The sequence below is a fragment of the Manihot esculenta genome, chromosome 13 (assembly GCF_001659605.2).
Source record: "Manihot esculenta cultivar AM560-2 chromosome 13, M.esculenta_v8, whole genome shotgun sequence".
NCBI classification, from domain to species: domain Eukaryota; kingdom Viridiplantae; phylum Streptophyta; class Magnoliopsida; order Malpighiales; family Euphorbiaceae; genus Manihot; species Manihot esculenta.
Genome location: NC_035173.2, coordinates 18245626 through 18260255, shown reverse-complemented (window position 1 = coordinate 18260255; position 14630 = coordinate 18245626). Strand labels below are relative to the sequence as shown.

The following is a 14630-nucleotide window of genomic DNA, read 5'->3' as shown; positions in this document are numbered from 1 at the left end:
TTTGTTGTCATACTTATTGTGTATATGTGGATATACAAAATAATCATTTATTCTATATTTTTGGCATTATGATTTTCTTTTTTGGAGAAGGGGGTGGGTAAGTAATATATGCATATGTGGTGGTTGTGTCTTCTGTAGGCTATTTTTTTGTTTACCTCAGGGTAACCAATTTTGTAGCCAGAAAGACTTGTATAATGTGTATGTGGAGCTCGTTGAGACCATACATTCACTTCTTTCAATATTATGAAGCTACCTTCTAATTTTAGACCATATTTCCTAATGTTGTTGCCCGTGGACTTGATGTTCCAAATATTGATCTAGTAGATTTTGTTTATTTGCTTTGTTGTTTTTTAGGCAGGTATGTGTGATTTGTTACCTAGTTCATAGGTGGAACTTTACCATATGGTTTACTTCTTATAAGGCCCAATATTTTTATCATCTAGTGTAGGTTATTCTTTTTCGCTTAGGCATGGTTTACTTGTCATTTCAACAGGGTTTATTGCGTCGGCCTCCTATTAGAATTGTCATATTGCATGGTAGTTTTTGTTGAATTTAATATATTTTAAATATTTTGGAAGTCCAGATAATTGAAAATTGGATAAAGTTGTATATTTTTCACTCCCTAATTCTCTTCTTCTTCCCCCTCCTAGTCCTCTCTCTACCTCTCTCTTTGCATTGTTTGCCCCATCCCTCCCCCTCCATAAGATTGCTGCCGTCTTGGGAATGTTTCACAACATTTGCAGAGTCTCCTAATTCCCTTTGTTGATTTCTCTGCTGCTGCAATAAGGTAATTCTAGATTTTAGAGCATCATAATGGCTTCTGCATCTTCCTATCTATAGCCTAATTTTTCCATTGTGTTCTTAAAAATTTTGCCATGTTTTTCCTTGATTTGACATTGTGCAAACCTGCAATGAAGTTCGATTGCTTACATGGAGGGTGAATGATGATGGGTAGGCTTTGTGTTATCTCCCGCATTCTCTTCCTCTCTCTCTCTCTCTCTCTCCCCCATCCATCCATCCATCTATATATTTCAGTTCTTCCCTCATCTTTCTCCCTCTATCACATTGCATTGCTGCAGTATCTGGGGAATGTTTCACAACATTTACACAGCCTCCTAATTCCCTTTATTAATAATAGTAATCTTCTAAATTATTCTGGAAACTATACTTATTTTAACCCTCAACCTCAACACAAAATTGCTAAAAATTAAAAGGATGAAACATAATTGTGAGAATGCAAAAATGTTTATGCTTTCTTGACTATTAGGTGTAGTTGATTTTTATAATAATTGAAACTGAATGATTGTTTTTCTGAAGTAAATAGGCATTGTCTCTGTCTTCTCTTCCAGCTTCAGAGACGACTACTTTATTGTAATATTTGTGCTAAGTTGCTGCCAATTATTGCCATAGACTGCTCCAATCGGTGTCAAAGCTAAATTTCTTCGCTGCCTTATTTCCTTAACCTTGCATAAGTTCCTTTAAGAAATCTTTTCCACTTCGTTCGGACAAGCATCATGTTACGAGACCCTTGCAGGTGTATACTCGTAACCAGCAGAAGCAGCAGCCACGTGTAATGCTTATGGAAGTTGAGGATTGAAGCAGTTAGTCATGTTCAGTTTCTAGTTTATTTGTTGAATATTTCTTTATGCATTATGTTAGTGTTTCCATTATATTAGGAGGGTATTTTTCAGATTCTGTTATTTCCCTTATTCTAGGAAGTAGTGGCCATGATCAAGTCATGATCCTTTGATGTACCCTATAAATATTTGCATAAACATCAATGAAGAATCAACTTGGAATTTCATTCAGTCTTTGAGCACTTTACACTCAAGAGGTTTAAGGCTCCCTCTTTGAGCCGAATCGTTAATGACCCGAGCAAACAAAAAGAAATCTAACCCAAACACTCAAACACCTACCCAACCATCTACACTTAGACCCCAAACAAGATCCTTGGCCCGGGACCCTAACATTTTGGTATCAAAGCCGACTGTTATGGGGGACTCTATTCAAGACCAGCTTACTAAACTTCTCAATATCGTCCTTTCTGAGCAGCAGGCTAATCAACTTCGCCATGATAAAGTTGAGCAGCTCCATGCTAAGATAGATGCCATGTCCCTTGATTTAGACTCAGTTAAACAGGCTCGTTCCACTTCTCCCGAAGCAGAAAGCCAAGCTCGACCAAGGCGTGACAAGGGAACAATTGGAACCACCAGTTCTGTGACTACTCGCGATTGCTCCTTTGTGCCCAAATACACCAAACTGGACTTCCCTCGCTATAACGGCACGGAAGATCCTCTTGGGTGGATTAGCAGGTGTCAACACTTCTTCAAGCATCAGTCCACTCCTGATGATGAACAAGTGGGACTGGCTTCTTACCACCTTGAAGGAATTGCCCAATTGTGGTACTTACAGTTAATCCAGGATGTTCCAAATCCTACTTGGGCTGAGTTTGTTGACCAATGTAATCTTCGTTTTGGACCCCCTATTCGCAGCAACAAGTTAGGGGAGCTTGCCAAATTGAAGCAGACAGGAACTGTGGAGGATTATCAAACTAAATTTGAGATTTTGGTTTCGAGGGCTGGTACCTTAGATTCCAATCAGAAAGTTCAGCTGTATATTAGTGGATTACAGGAATACATAGCAGTAGAAGTCGAGCTACACCAGCCAAAAGACTTAGCCACCGCCATGAGTATGTCACGCCTGTATGAATGCAAGCTCTACTCCAAGAGTGTTGCCCAACGCGAGGTCAGACGTCCTGCTCCCTTTTCAGAACACCGCCCTGGCCGTGCCATCAAACGACTCACCCCAGACGAAATGGATGAGAGACGGAAGAAAGGACTGTGCTTTAACTGTGATGAGCCGTTTGTACGCGGACATTAATGCAAACGCTTATTTTTTATTGATCTGGATGACGGCAGTAAGTCTGATGCGGAGTCCGATTCCGATTCTCCACCAGAAATCTCCCTCCATGCCATTACTGGAACTCGCAATTCCCAATCTATGCGACTTCTAGGTTGTTGGCACGGTAGGCAAGTACTGATCTTGGTTGATTCGGGAAGCACCCATAATTTTGTCTCAGATTCTATGGTGGCCGATTTGCAGGTTACAATGGATGCGAAGGATGGGTTACGGGTGAAAGTTGCGAACGGTGAACAACTTCACAGTCCTGGTCTTTGCAAAGGCGCACCGATTGAATTGGGAAACTCTGTTTTCACGGTGGATTTATTTGTGTTACAGCTCACTGGTTTTGACTTGGTCTTGGGTGTTAATTGGCTAGCTACTCTGGGCCCCATCTTATGGGATTTTAACTCCATGTGGATGTCTTTCTTTGTTAATGGGAAACAGGTGGCTCTTACGGGTATAGACAGCAAATCAGAAACAAATTCATCCCTCAATTCCCTTTCACCATCTGCTGCTCGCGATCATCATCTGCGCCAATTATTAGCTGATTTTGCTGCAATCTTTGAAGCTCCCACAGGTCTCCCACCTGCTCACCACTGTGACCACAGGATTCCTCTAGCTCCAAATACCAAACCCGTAGTGGTTCATCCTTACCGATACCCACACAACCAAAAAGATGAGATCGAGCGACAGTGTACTGCTATGCTGGACCAAGGGATTATTCGTCCCAGCCGATCACCTTTTTCTTCTCCGGTACTTCTGGTTCCTAAAGCTGACAAAACTTGGCGCCTATGCGTGGATTACAGGGAACTTAACGCAAGAACTATCAAAGACAAATTTCCAATTCCTGTGATTGAAGAGCTTCTGGACGAATTGGGAGGGGCAAAGTATTTCACCAAATTGGATTTGGTTTCTGGGTACTTCCAAGTTGGCATGCATCCACCAGACATTGAGAAGACCGCATTCAGAACTCACCATGGCCATTTTGAATTTTTGGTCATGCCATTCGGGCTGTCAAATGCTCCTTCCACATTCCAGGCTTTAATGAATGAGGTATTTCATGCCCACTTGCGCAAATTTGTTTTAGTCTTCTTTGACGACATTCTGGTTTTCAGTAAATCTTGGAATGACCATATGCAACATCTGCGACAAGTGTTTAGCCTCTTGGCAGAAAACAAATTGTTCTTGAAACGGTCCAAGTGTACCTTTGCCCAAACGGAAGTTTCTTATTTGGGTCATGTCATTTCACATGAAGGCGTTCAGGTTGACAAATCCAAAATTTCGGCTATTACTGATTGGCCGCAACCAGTTTCTATTCGAGGCTTGCGGGGTTTTTTGGGTCTTGCTGGTTACTACCGTAAGTTTGTCTTCAATTTTGGCCTTATTGCTGCTCCCCTCACAGCTATGTTGCAAAAGAACTCCTTCCACTGGACAGATGATACGGTTAAGGCTTTTGAAGAGTTGAAAAGGGCACTCACCACTGCTCCAATTTTAGCTCTTCCTAACTTTGAGCTAATGTTTATTCTTGAGTGTGATGCTTCTGAATCAGGAATTGGGGCTGTTCTATTACAGGAGACTAAACCTGTGGCATTTTTTAGCCGAGCTCTTACGACCCGTCACACCAAATTGCCAGCATATGAAAGGGAGTTGATCGGTCTAGTCAGAGAAATTAAACATTGGCAGTCTTATCTTTGGGGCAAAAAGTTTTTGGTGCGCACAGATCATTACACCTTAAAATTTTTGCTTGAACAAAGGTCACTTTCCTCTTCACAACAGTATTGGGTGATCAAACTACTGCCTTTTGACTTCACGGTAGAGTACAAGGCGGGTAAGTCGAATACTGTGGCCGATGCACTGTCGCGCCGAGATCCGATCAACCATATTTTCTTGCTCTCTCTATGCCCCAGCTGGATTTGTTTGATGATATCCGCCAGGAACAGCAGCAGTCCCCTAACGTCCAGCACCTCATTTCAGCAGTTCTTGATCACTCAGCTGCCGCAATATGGACATTCAAACAAGGTCTTCTTTTCTTTAAAGACCGGGTTTTTATTCCACATGGCTCACCAACAATACCTCTAGTTATAGCTGCACTTCACAATCAGGGTCATGAAGGATATCAGAAAACGCTGCACCGAATTACATGGGATTTCTTCTGGAAAGGGATGAAAAAAATGGTGCAGGAATTCATTCGAGCCTGTCCTGTTTGCCAACGCCACAAAACAGAATCATTGCAACCAGCAAGTCTGCTGCAACCAGTGCCGATTCCACAACAAATATGGGCAGATGTGTCTCTTGATTTTATTGAAGGGCTTCCAACTTTCAGAGGCAAAAATGTGATTCTAGTCGTTATTGATAGGTTCTCTAAATACGGGCATTTTTTGGCACTTTCTCACCCTTATACTGCTGTGGGTGTTGCGCGTATTTTCTTTAATAACATTTTCAAGCTTCACGGACTACCGGAAACCATGGTCAGTGATCGCGATGTTACATTTACTAGCATTTTTTGGACTGAATTATTCAAGTTGTCTGGTACTAAACTGTGTTTTAGTTCAGCTTATCATCCACAATCGGATGGTCAAACAGAGGTCACTAATCGTACAGTGGAAATGTATTTACGCTGCTTCTCTAGTTCTCACCCCCACAAATGGTGTGATTGGCTTTCTTGGGCTGAATTTTGCTACAACAGCAGCTACCATTCAGCTCTTAAATCCACTCCATTTGAGACTGTCTATGGGCGTGCTCCACCTAGACTCCTTTCTTACTTGCCCGGCAATTCCACTGTAGAGACTGTGAATGTTATTTTACAGCAACGTGACTCAATGTTGCAGCTCCTACGCAACAACCTTCAATTGGCTCAAAACAGAATGAAACTTCATTATGATCGTTCTCACCGGCCATTGGAGTTTAATGTTGGTGATGTCGTTCTACTCCGCCTCCAGCCATACCGTCAGTCATCCATTGCCTTAAGAAAAAATCAGAAATTGGCTGCCAAATATTATGGTCCTTTTGAGGTTTTGGAGCGCATTGGCTCTATGGCTTATCGGTTGAAGCTTCCCCCTGATTCCAAATTACATCCAGTCTTTCACGTCTCCACACTCAAGCCATATCATTCTGATTCTGGAAATTTTGAAACGATTCTCCCACCTATTACTGAACAGCAACCTTTGGTTCCATTTGCTATTTTGGGACAGCGTTGTCGTTCGGGAAAACAGGAAGTCTTGGTCCATTGGAGCCAATCTTCCCCAGCTGATTCCTCTTGGGAAAATGTTCAGGATTTACTGGCACGCTTTCCAGATTTTACGCTTGCGGACAAGCTTCCTAATGAGGCGGGAAGTACTGTTACGAGACCCTTGCAGGTGTATACTCGTAACCAGCAGAAGCAGCAGCCACGTGTAATGCTTATGGAAGTTGAGGATTGAAGCAGTTAGTCATGTTCAATTTCTAGTTTATTTGTTGAATATTTCTTTATGCATTATGTTAGTGTTTCCATTATATTAGGAGGGTATTTTTCAGATTCTGTTATTTCCCTTATTCTAGGAAGTAGTGGCCATGATCAAGTCATGATCCTTTGATGTACCCTATAAATATTTGCATAAACATCAATGAAGAATCAACTTGGAATTTCATTCAGTCTTTGAGCACTTTACACTCAAGAGGTTTAAGGCTCCCTCTTTGAGCCGAATCGTTAATGACCCGAGCAAACAAAAAGAAATCTAACCCAAACACTCAAACACCTACCCAACCATCTACACTTAGACCCCAAACAAGATCCTTGGCCCGGGACCCTAACGCATCATATCACCATCTTTAAAATCTTGCGTTGATGTTGATTTGAAGAGAATAGTCATTGTTGCTAGTTTTCAAAGTTGATTTTTTGGATGGACTTGCTGAATATATGTTAGCAGTGACCTCCCATCATTGCTTAGCCTAGCATCTTGTGGTAATAGTATGAAGTCTTCATCTTTTCCAACCTGAGGAGATCAGGAAATTGATGCGGGAGAACACCACTGCTTGTTAGAATTCTGTTTTTATTATTTAGTTTAGCATCTTTTAAGGCTTATTTAGCATAAACAAATAAGCATATGATGCGGGAGAACACCACTGCTTGCTGTGTTTTTGAGTCCCTTGGTGTTTTCCTGGTAAAAGGGGGAAAAACTCACTTTCCCATTTTCAAGGAGTGTCTTCCATTTTCACGATAGGAAGTCATTTATCCTCTCTCTCTCTCTGCTGACTTTTTTCCTATCTACGTTCCTTGTTTTAGGTAATACATTATGCATTGCCAAACTGTTTCAGAGACTTTTGTTCATCGATCTGGCCATACTGGTCGTGCTGGGAAGAAAGGAAATGCCATTCTTATTTACACAGAGGATCAGACTAGGCAAGTTAGGATTTATGAGCGGGAAATAGGGTGCAGATTTACACAGATTTACATTATGCATTGCCAAACTGTCCAGTGCCGTTTACATTAGTTTTCTTCATAACCTGACAGTCAAAGTTTGCACCGTTCTTTGCTTTCCCTAGACTGTTCTACATGATTATCTTTCTCAATAGATGCAGAGGATTGAGATTTTTCCTGAAATACCAGATGCTGTAACCTTTTTGAAGAATAGCAAAATAGAAAATTAAAATAAAAAAATACAGATTATGGAGCTTTTGTAAAAAGCGGTTAAATTATTCATGGTATGGCTAGTATTAATAATTTTGTACGTGACACAGAATACCCCAATCTGATTCTTTTTGTAATGATGTCATGGCTCCAATAATCATGTGAAGCTTTTCCATATGATATGTCTGTAATTGATGTTCTCTATTCCATGTTGTGCAGCATGGAAATCTGTTTCATTTTCATGTGCTTCTAGTGTGTCAGATATTTTGTATGGTACATGTGCATGTTGTATTGTTTGCATCGGTACTTCAATTAACATGCTATGGTGTTTCAGCTTCCAAGGATAATGGTACAGAGTGGAAGCATGGGCATGATGAATGATATTGGTTCTGGTGGTCGATTTGGAGGTGCGAGAGATCGTAGATTTGGTGATACAGGTTTTAGCCGAGCTGGTGGTCATGGGGATTATGGGTCTTTTGGAGGAGCAAGAGATGGCCGATTTGGTGATACAGGTTTTAGTCGGGTTGGTGGTCATGGGGATTATGGATCTAATCATACCAGGAACCCTGGATTTGGCCATTCTAGTGGTCGTGGCCAATTTTCTGGTCAAATGAATGGATCTGGTTCCTTTGGTTTTAACCGAAATCAAGCAGGGAATTTTAGTGGTTCTGGTTTTAGTGAACGTGGTAGATCAGATGGTTCAAGTACTTTTGCAGACTTTGGTTCTGGTGGTTCCAGTGGATTTGGTGATAGTAATTCCAGCCGAACTAGTGATGGATTAAATGATCCTCGTTGTAGTCGATTTGGGATCTTTGGGGATTTCCAGAGTGATAATTCTAAAAACGGAAGAAGATAAGTCGGAGTAAACAAGTGGTAAGCTTTATTACTCCTTATGAATTTTTATTTGGAAATTATCTCATGCAGTTTTTATGTGTACATTGTTTCTTTTTCATACAGACACAAAATAATATACAACATGAACACTTGTTTTAATCCTCTCTCTCTCTCTCACTCTCTCACAAGTGAATTATATGGTTTTGTCCTGTTCATTCATTTAAATATGGAGGTGTTCAATGCCATTGGGTATTATTATTATTATTACTGCTAGGCTTTTTTTTTTAAACTGACTGTTTACAGACAGTTATTTGTTAATCAATTAACATTATTTAAAAGCTGTTCATCTATGAAAGCATCAATAATGGTTATTTTCTGAAAATTTATGTCCATATAAAAATACAATTAATTTGACTATTATTACAAAGTACAAGTATATTCGTTACTGTTATAATTATATTATAATCTTTTAACATGTAGTTATATATTCATAAAAAGCTGTGGTTGAAATCTGAAAACATTGCAAGAGAAGATATCTAATGAGAATTTGGTTAACTAGTTTTGTAAAATGATTTGTTTCAATTGACGGCTTTATCAATTTGGTTTTTTCATTTTGGACATCGCCATTGTTCCCGGTCTATCCATAACCTCTTCGATTTCAGACATTCATACGCTTGCAATGACAGCTGAAAGGCCGGCAATGGACAGAGTCAGATACATGTAGCGGTAATGGTGCTGGTAGAAGTAAGGTTAAGATAACGTTACTGGATATTTAAGGATCAAGAATCTTTCTTTTGTTGTGTTTATTATCAATTATATGGAGGAAAAACAATAGTTCTTGCTCAAGATATTAAGACTGAGTGTTTTGACATGTAATTATTGTTCACTTTAGAGAACAAATCGAGCCATGCTCCCATATCTAAATATAATACACTGCGCGATTCAAAATTAATAGGGTATTGGCATTAAAAAGTCACTTCTTTGTGTTTTTGGGTTTTAATCCAATTCTTTATTTTTTGGTGATTTTATTCAAATTTGAAGCTGATATGGTATGTCATTTATAATATTTTTTTACTTTCATATTCAACAACTATGAATAAATGTACTAATTAATTATAATTAGAAGACAAATCGATAACAACAAGACAAATACTCACCATACACGCATTCCGAGACTTAGCCACACTACTTTCCATTTTTTTGAATACTAAACAAATAATGATGCTTGAAATCACCGTCACCATAAATGCTCATGACTGCAATTTGTACACTGTTGACTTCTTCGACACTTTAATCACCGCCATTGATCGGCCGCACAGAAATGGGTCCAAACCACTTTCTTCTTTTTGCTGAAGCTTGGTCACCTTGTAGTTAGCGTCAGCGTCCACGTCCGATGGATTCTGTGGAATAGAATAGATCCCTATATTGATACTCTCTAGCTTTGTGTGTGCACTCACCGTTTGATCTCCTAACTCTCTCTAGCTAATACCATTATGCTCATTCTTCATCGTTTTCTTCTAAATCCGAATATCACTTTTGTTGAGATTTGGACGGGATAAGTTTTGAATTATAGAACACGGGTTGAAGGTTTACAGGGTTCTAGATTTGAGGAGATATTTGTTGATTAATGATGGAGAGTCCTGTTAGGATTTCAGTAGGAAGGAAGGATTATGAAAGAGTGTTTGGGATATGAAAATGTGTGACATTAAATTAATTAATAAATTTAAATTTTAGTTATCCCTTGTGTTATGAATTCCACCTAAAAATAATAAAATAATATAGTTGACATTTTACATCAGTTATCCGCATGTTTCCTATTTAGAATTTAAATGTTTCAAAACTTTTAAGATTTTAACTTATTGTTCTAAAAAATAAAGAGCTGAATTAAAACATAAAAGCCCGTAAAGATTTGACTTTTTATGCTAATATTCCATATTAAAATATTTAGCAGTACATCTTAGTTAAACGAATGTTCTTCGGGTGTGGTTGATAAAATATGGATAGAATTATTATAAATTTGTATTTTATAAAATCAAATTCTTTAGTATTTTTTATTTTTTTATAATTTTAATTATATGTATTATTAATTTTCTTAATTTTAAATAAAAAAATATATTTTAAACTATATGGGTGTATAAAAATTCTCTATAATTGATTAAAATCTTATCTTCGTTTAATATTACCATGGAATTCATATACTTTAGTGTTTAGTAAAGAGCGAAGGAAAAGAGTGACTATCCCAATAAAAATAGGAAATAAAAGTAAGAAACAAGTAGAAAGGACGTGGTTGCATGACCTACACTCTGCAGAAGTCCACTATCCTACTTAATTCATAATCCAATAGTCTATATTTGGGATAGTGAGTACAAAAAAAAAATATATTAAACACCCTTCTTGTGTAGACTTTACCAAAAAACAGCTCCTATATTGATTTTTATATTATATATTTAAGAATTAATTTACAAATGTAAAATAAATAAAATTATTTAAAAATTAACTAACTACTTCTAAGTTGTTATTATAAAGCCTTAGACCCATCACCCTCTACAAAGGGCCTTTCAAAATGCTCCAATGGGATTTCATGTTTACGGAGAAAGGACAATACCAGCTGTTATCCATCCTATTCTAACACTTAAATACAAATTAATAATAAAAAATTAAAGATAAAAATGCATAAAAAACAAAAGCTAAGAATACAAAAATATAAAAATTAGATCTACAGAAAATTCTCACCTGATTATTGATAATTCTACACTAAAAATTAAAATTTATTAAAAAACAATAAACATGATCTAAAAATTATAAAATTTTATGGAAACGTTCAGAATGGATAGAATGAAAAAATAATAGAATTATATAAAAATAATCAAATTTCTTTTTATAAAAAAATTATTTGAAATTTTAAATACATATATTAAAAACTTTGAAATATATATAAGCTAATTTAAATTTGAGTCTGTTATTCATATATTCTATTATTTAGAATTATTGATTTTTTTCAATTGGTTATTGATTTTATTGTATTTTTTTTTTGGGAATTTTATTGTGTTTAATTGATTGTTCATAATTTATAGTTAATTTTAAATTTTTATTCCTAATTTTATCGTAAATTTAATTTTCCTAATGAAAAATAATAAAAAATATATGAATTTAATAATAATAATAATTCAATTAAATCAATATTAAAATTATTATTTTATTTTTAAATATAATATACATAAAAAAATTTTAATTCTTAATATAAATTACTTATATATATATATATATATATATATATATATATAAAACTGAACCATTACCAGCGCTAAGATTGAGGTTGATTTAAAGTCACTGGAACTCATAACAAACTTACTATATATCCTGATACACGTGATATAATTCCAAACATAATCATAAAAACATATAAAAACATTTTCATCTCATAAAAGCACATAAAAGCACATAAGAAGATCATAAATAAGGGATTATAAAAGAAGACTAGGAAAAAATACAATTCTAATCCACAATAAGAATTACATGTCTACAGCTAAACTATTAAGGTTATACCATACAACACTACTGACCTCCTGAGCTAACTCTACTCCTGCAAACCCGGGGTTAGAGAGAAGGGATAAACTATAAGAGCCTAGTGAGTATAAACATAAACAAAGGCAGTTTAATAAAACATATGATCGTATGAATGTATCACAATACAAACAATTCACATCAAGATAGACTTGTCACAGTAATCCTTTATAATTCCAATAGTGTCCGGCGCACAATGGGTGCTCCCTTAGGACTTCCTCTTAAACATAACATAACATATCCATAATACAAGGGGCGTAGAATATGCAATCCTGGTATTTCCTTTATATAGTGTTAGAGGCATAGAATGGGCAAAACATGGTCTTTCTATATCCGTCATAACATATTATAACATAGTCGAGAGCTAGAGGGTCATCTAACATCCATCCACAATAACAATTAATTGTGTAATGTATCATATTCGTGAATTCTAATGCAAACAACCTAATTATATATACATGGCTTTCGTGATGCAGGAGTATGTTTAAAACGTTTGATTTCTTTAAAAGAATAGTTCAATTTAGTTCAACTCACCTCTGGCTGATGCAAGCTAGATCTGAAACAATCATCTCACTGCAAGTCTCTACTGTCTCCCAAGTTTGATCCTACACAGGTAGACTTAAATAATGTACTAAACATAATTTTTACAACACTCAAAACTGCCCCGAGAAACCCCTAAAAACATATAAGAGAACATATAGAAAATGAGCTGAAAATGGCTGGACAATGGACTTTCGGCAGCCTAAAATCCCCTTATAGATTTGAAGGTCAAACATTTGGAGGCACTTTTGACGGCTAAAGATGGCTGCCTCAGGTGCAGGTTTGATGGCTGAAGGGACCTTCGGCTGCCGAACCTAGATTTTGGCTTCATGCCAAACTCAATTCTACTTATGCAATCCAGCCCCTAAATGCAAACAAACCAAAATGGAGGCTTATAAAACTACTCAAAAACATAACTAGGGTTACAAAAATAATATAGAAACAAGAAAAAAAATTCGCATGCTTTCATAAAACATGGATTAAGGCACAACATTCAAACTTAAAACCCAAAACGTTTAAAAGATTTTGCATGCATAGCCAAACCCTTGAAACAACTTATGAATCCTTTAAAAACTTAAATAACAGAAGAGAGACAAGGATAACTTACCTCCCTGAGATGAATCTACAACTGCGGCAAGGATTTTGAGAGAGGAGAAAGAGGTTTGAATACTTTTGACTTTAAACTCTTAACCCAAAACTTTAATTTTCAAAACCATGAGGAGAAATTGAGAATCCTTTGAAGAGAAAAATGAAGGAACAATTCAAAATCATCAAAGAGGGTGCGTGGACTTACCTCTGCCCGAAAATGCAAAAAGAGCCATCTCCTTTTTGTCCTGGAGCCCTTTTATAGGGGGCTGGATGAGGCACGTTCGGCAGCCGAAATTTAAAATTTTTCTAAAATCTTTTTTTAAACACCTCATAAAAAGTATCAAATTTTTTTTATAAAAAAATTCATTTTACCCTTCTAAAATTTCTAGCTTCGAAATTTCGGATTCTAACGGATATTCCATCGGAAAGTTGAAATTCCGACATCGGAGTTTAGCCGGATATTATATTTTTTCCCCTTAAAAACATTTGTCCGTGAATGTTTAACTACATAAGCAAACATAGCATACGTATCAAGAAAACATATAAAACCATCCGACAATCTCTAAAAGAGATGAGAGTATTATTTAGGTATCGACTCTCTTGTCTCCCAAGTATAATTTAACTTAAAATAAAATTTCAATAAATAAAATTTAAATGTTAAAAAATATCTTCTATAAATAAAATTTAACAAAAAAACTCCTTTAAGTAATTTAAATAGACTAATAATTAAATTAAAAAATTTAAAATAATAACAACAGTTAATTATTTAAAAAAAAATTAGTTTAAAACTTATGATAACATTCCAATACAAATAATTTAAATATTAATAGAACTTTTTCTAATAAAATTTAATCTAACTATAATTTAAATGTCAAGAGATTCTTCGATCAATTTAAATTTAAATAGAATACTAATATAATTTAATAATTAAATTAAAAATTTTTAAAATAACAAGATCGTAATTGACAAAACACAGTAGGGGCAATTTAGAAAGTTTTAATATTTCCCCTTCTTTACATTTTTATATATAACATAGATTTTTTTTTATTTTTTAATTTTTTAATTTTTATTTATTCAGTTAATTTAATTTTATTATCTAATTTTATTATTTTTATTTTTTAATGTGTTTTCATGACATAAAACATCTCTCTATAGCTTTAAACATTGCTTTTAAGTGTACTGGAATCATGATTTAATTTTCATCATAGGCTCTTATTGTTTTAGGTGTACATATATAAGTAGTACAAAATTAAGAGTCTACAAACACTCACATGCATCCAACATTTTATTATGTATCAAGATCCAAGTATATATTCTTTCTATCTACATATACAAGTTCAAATAACTCTACCTTTTAAAACATCTTTAACAAACCTTTGAGAATAAATCAAAATAGTAAGATACCCTTCATTTTGACATATAACTCTTTTACCATATTTTTGTAGAAAAAAACACCATTTTAAGAAAAAAAAAACTCTCAATACTAAAAAATTCAAAGTAATATGGATGGATATAAAACATCTCCCTTTATACAAAAATGTCAAAATAACATGTTTGGAGGGTGACTTACCTTTTGATTGAAAATTCTAAAAGATGG

At 35.6% G+C, this 14630-nt stretch overlaps 1 protein-coding gene across 1 annotated transcript; it reads left to right on the top strand.

Moving 5' to 3' along the window:
- Nucleotides 1-4672: 4672 nt before the first annotated feature.
- LOC110629387 (transposon Tf2-1 polyprotein) lies at nt 4673-9197 on the top strand. Its single transcript, XM_021776326.2, has 3 exons — nt 4673-6293; nt 7842-8380; nt 9004-9197. The coding sequence occupies exons 1-2, from the start codon at nt 4800-4802 to the stop codon at nt 8361-8363; spliced, it is 2016 nt and encodes a 671-aa protein (XP_021632018.2). The 5' UTR covers nt 4673-4799; the 3' UTR covers nt 8364-8380; nt 9004-9197.
- The last annotated feature ends 5433 nt before the right edge of the window (nt 9198-14630 follow it).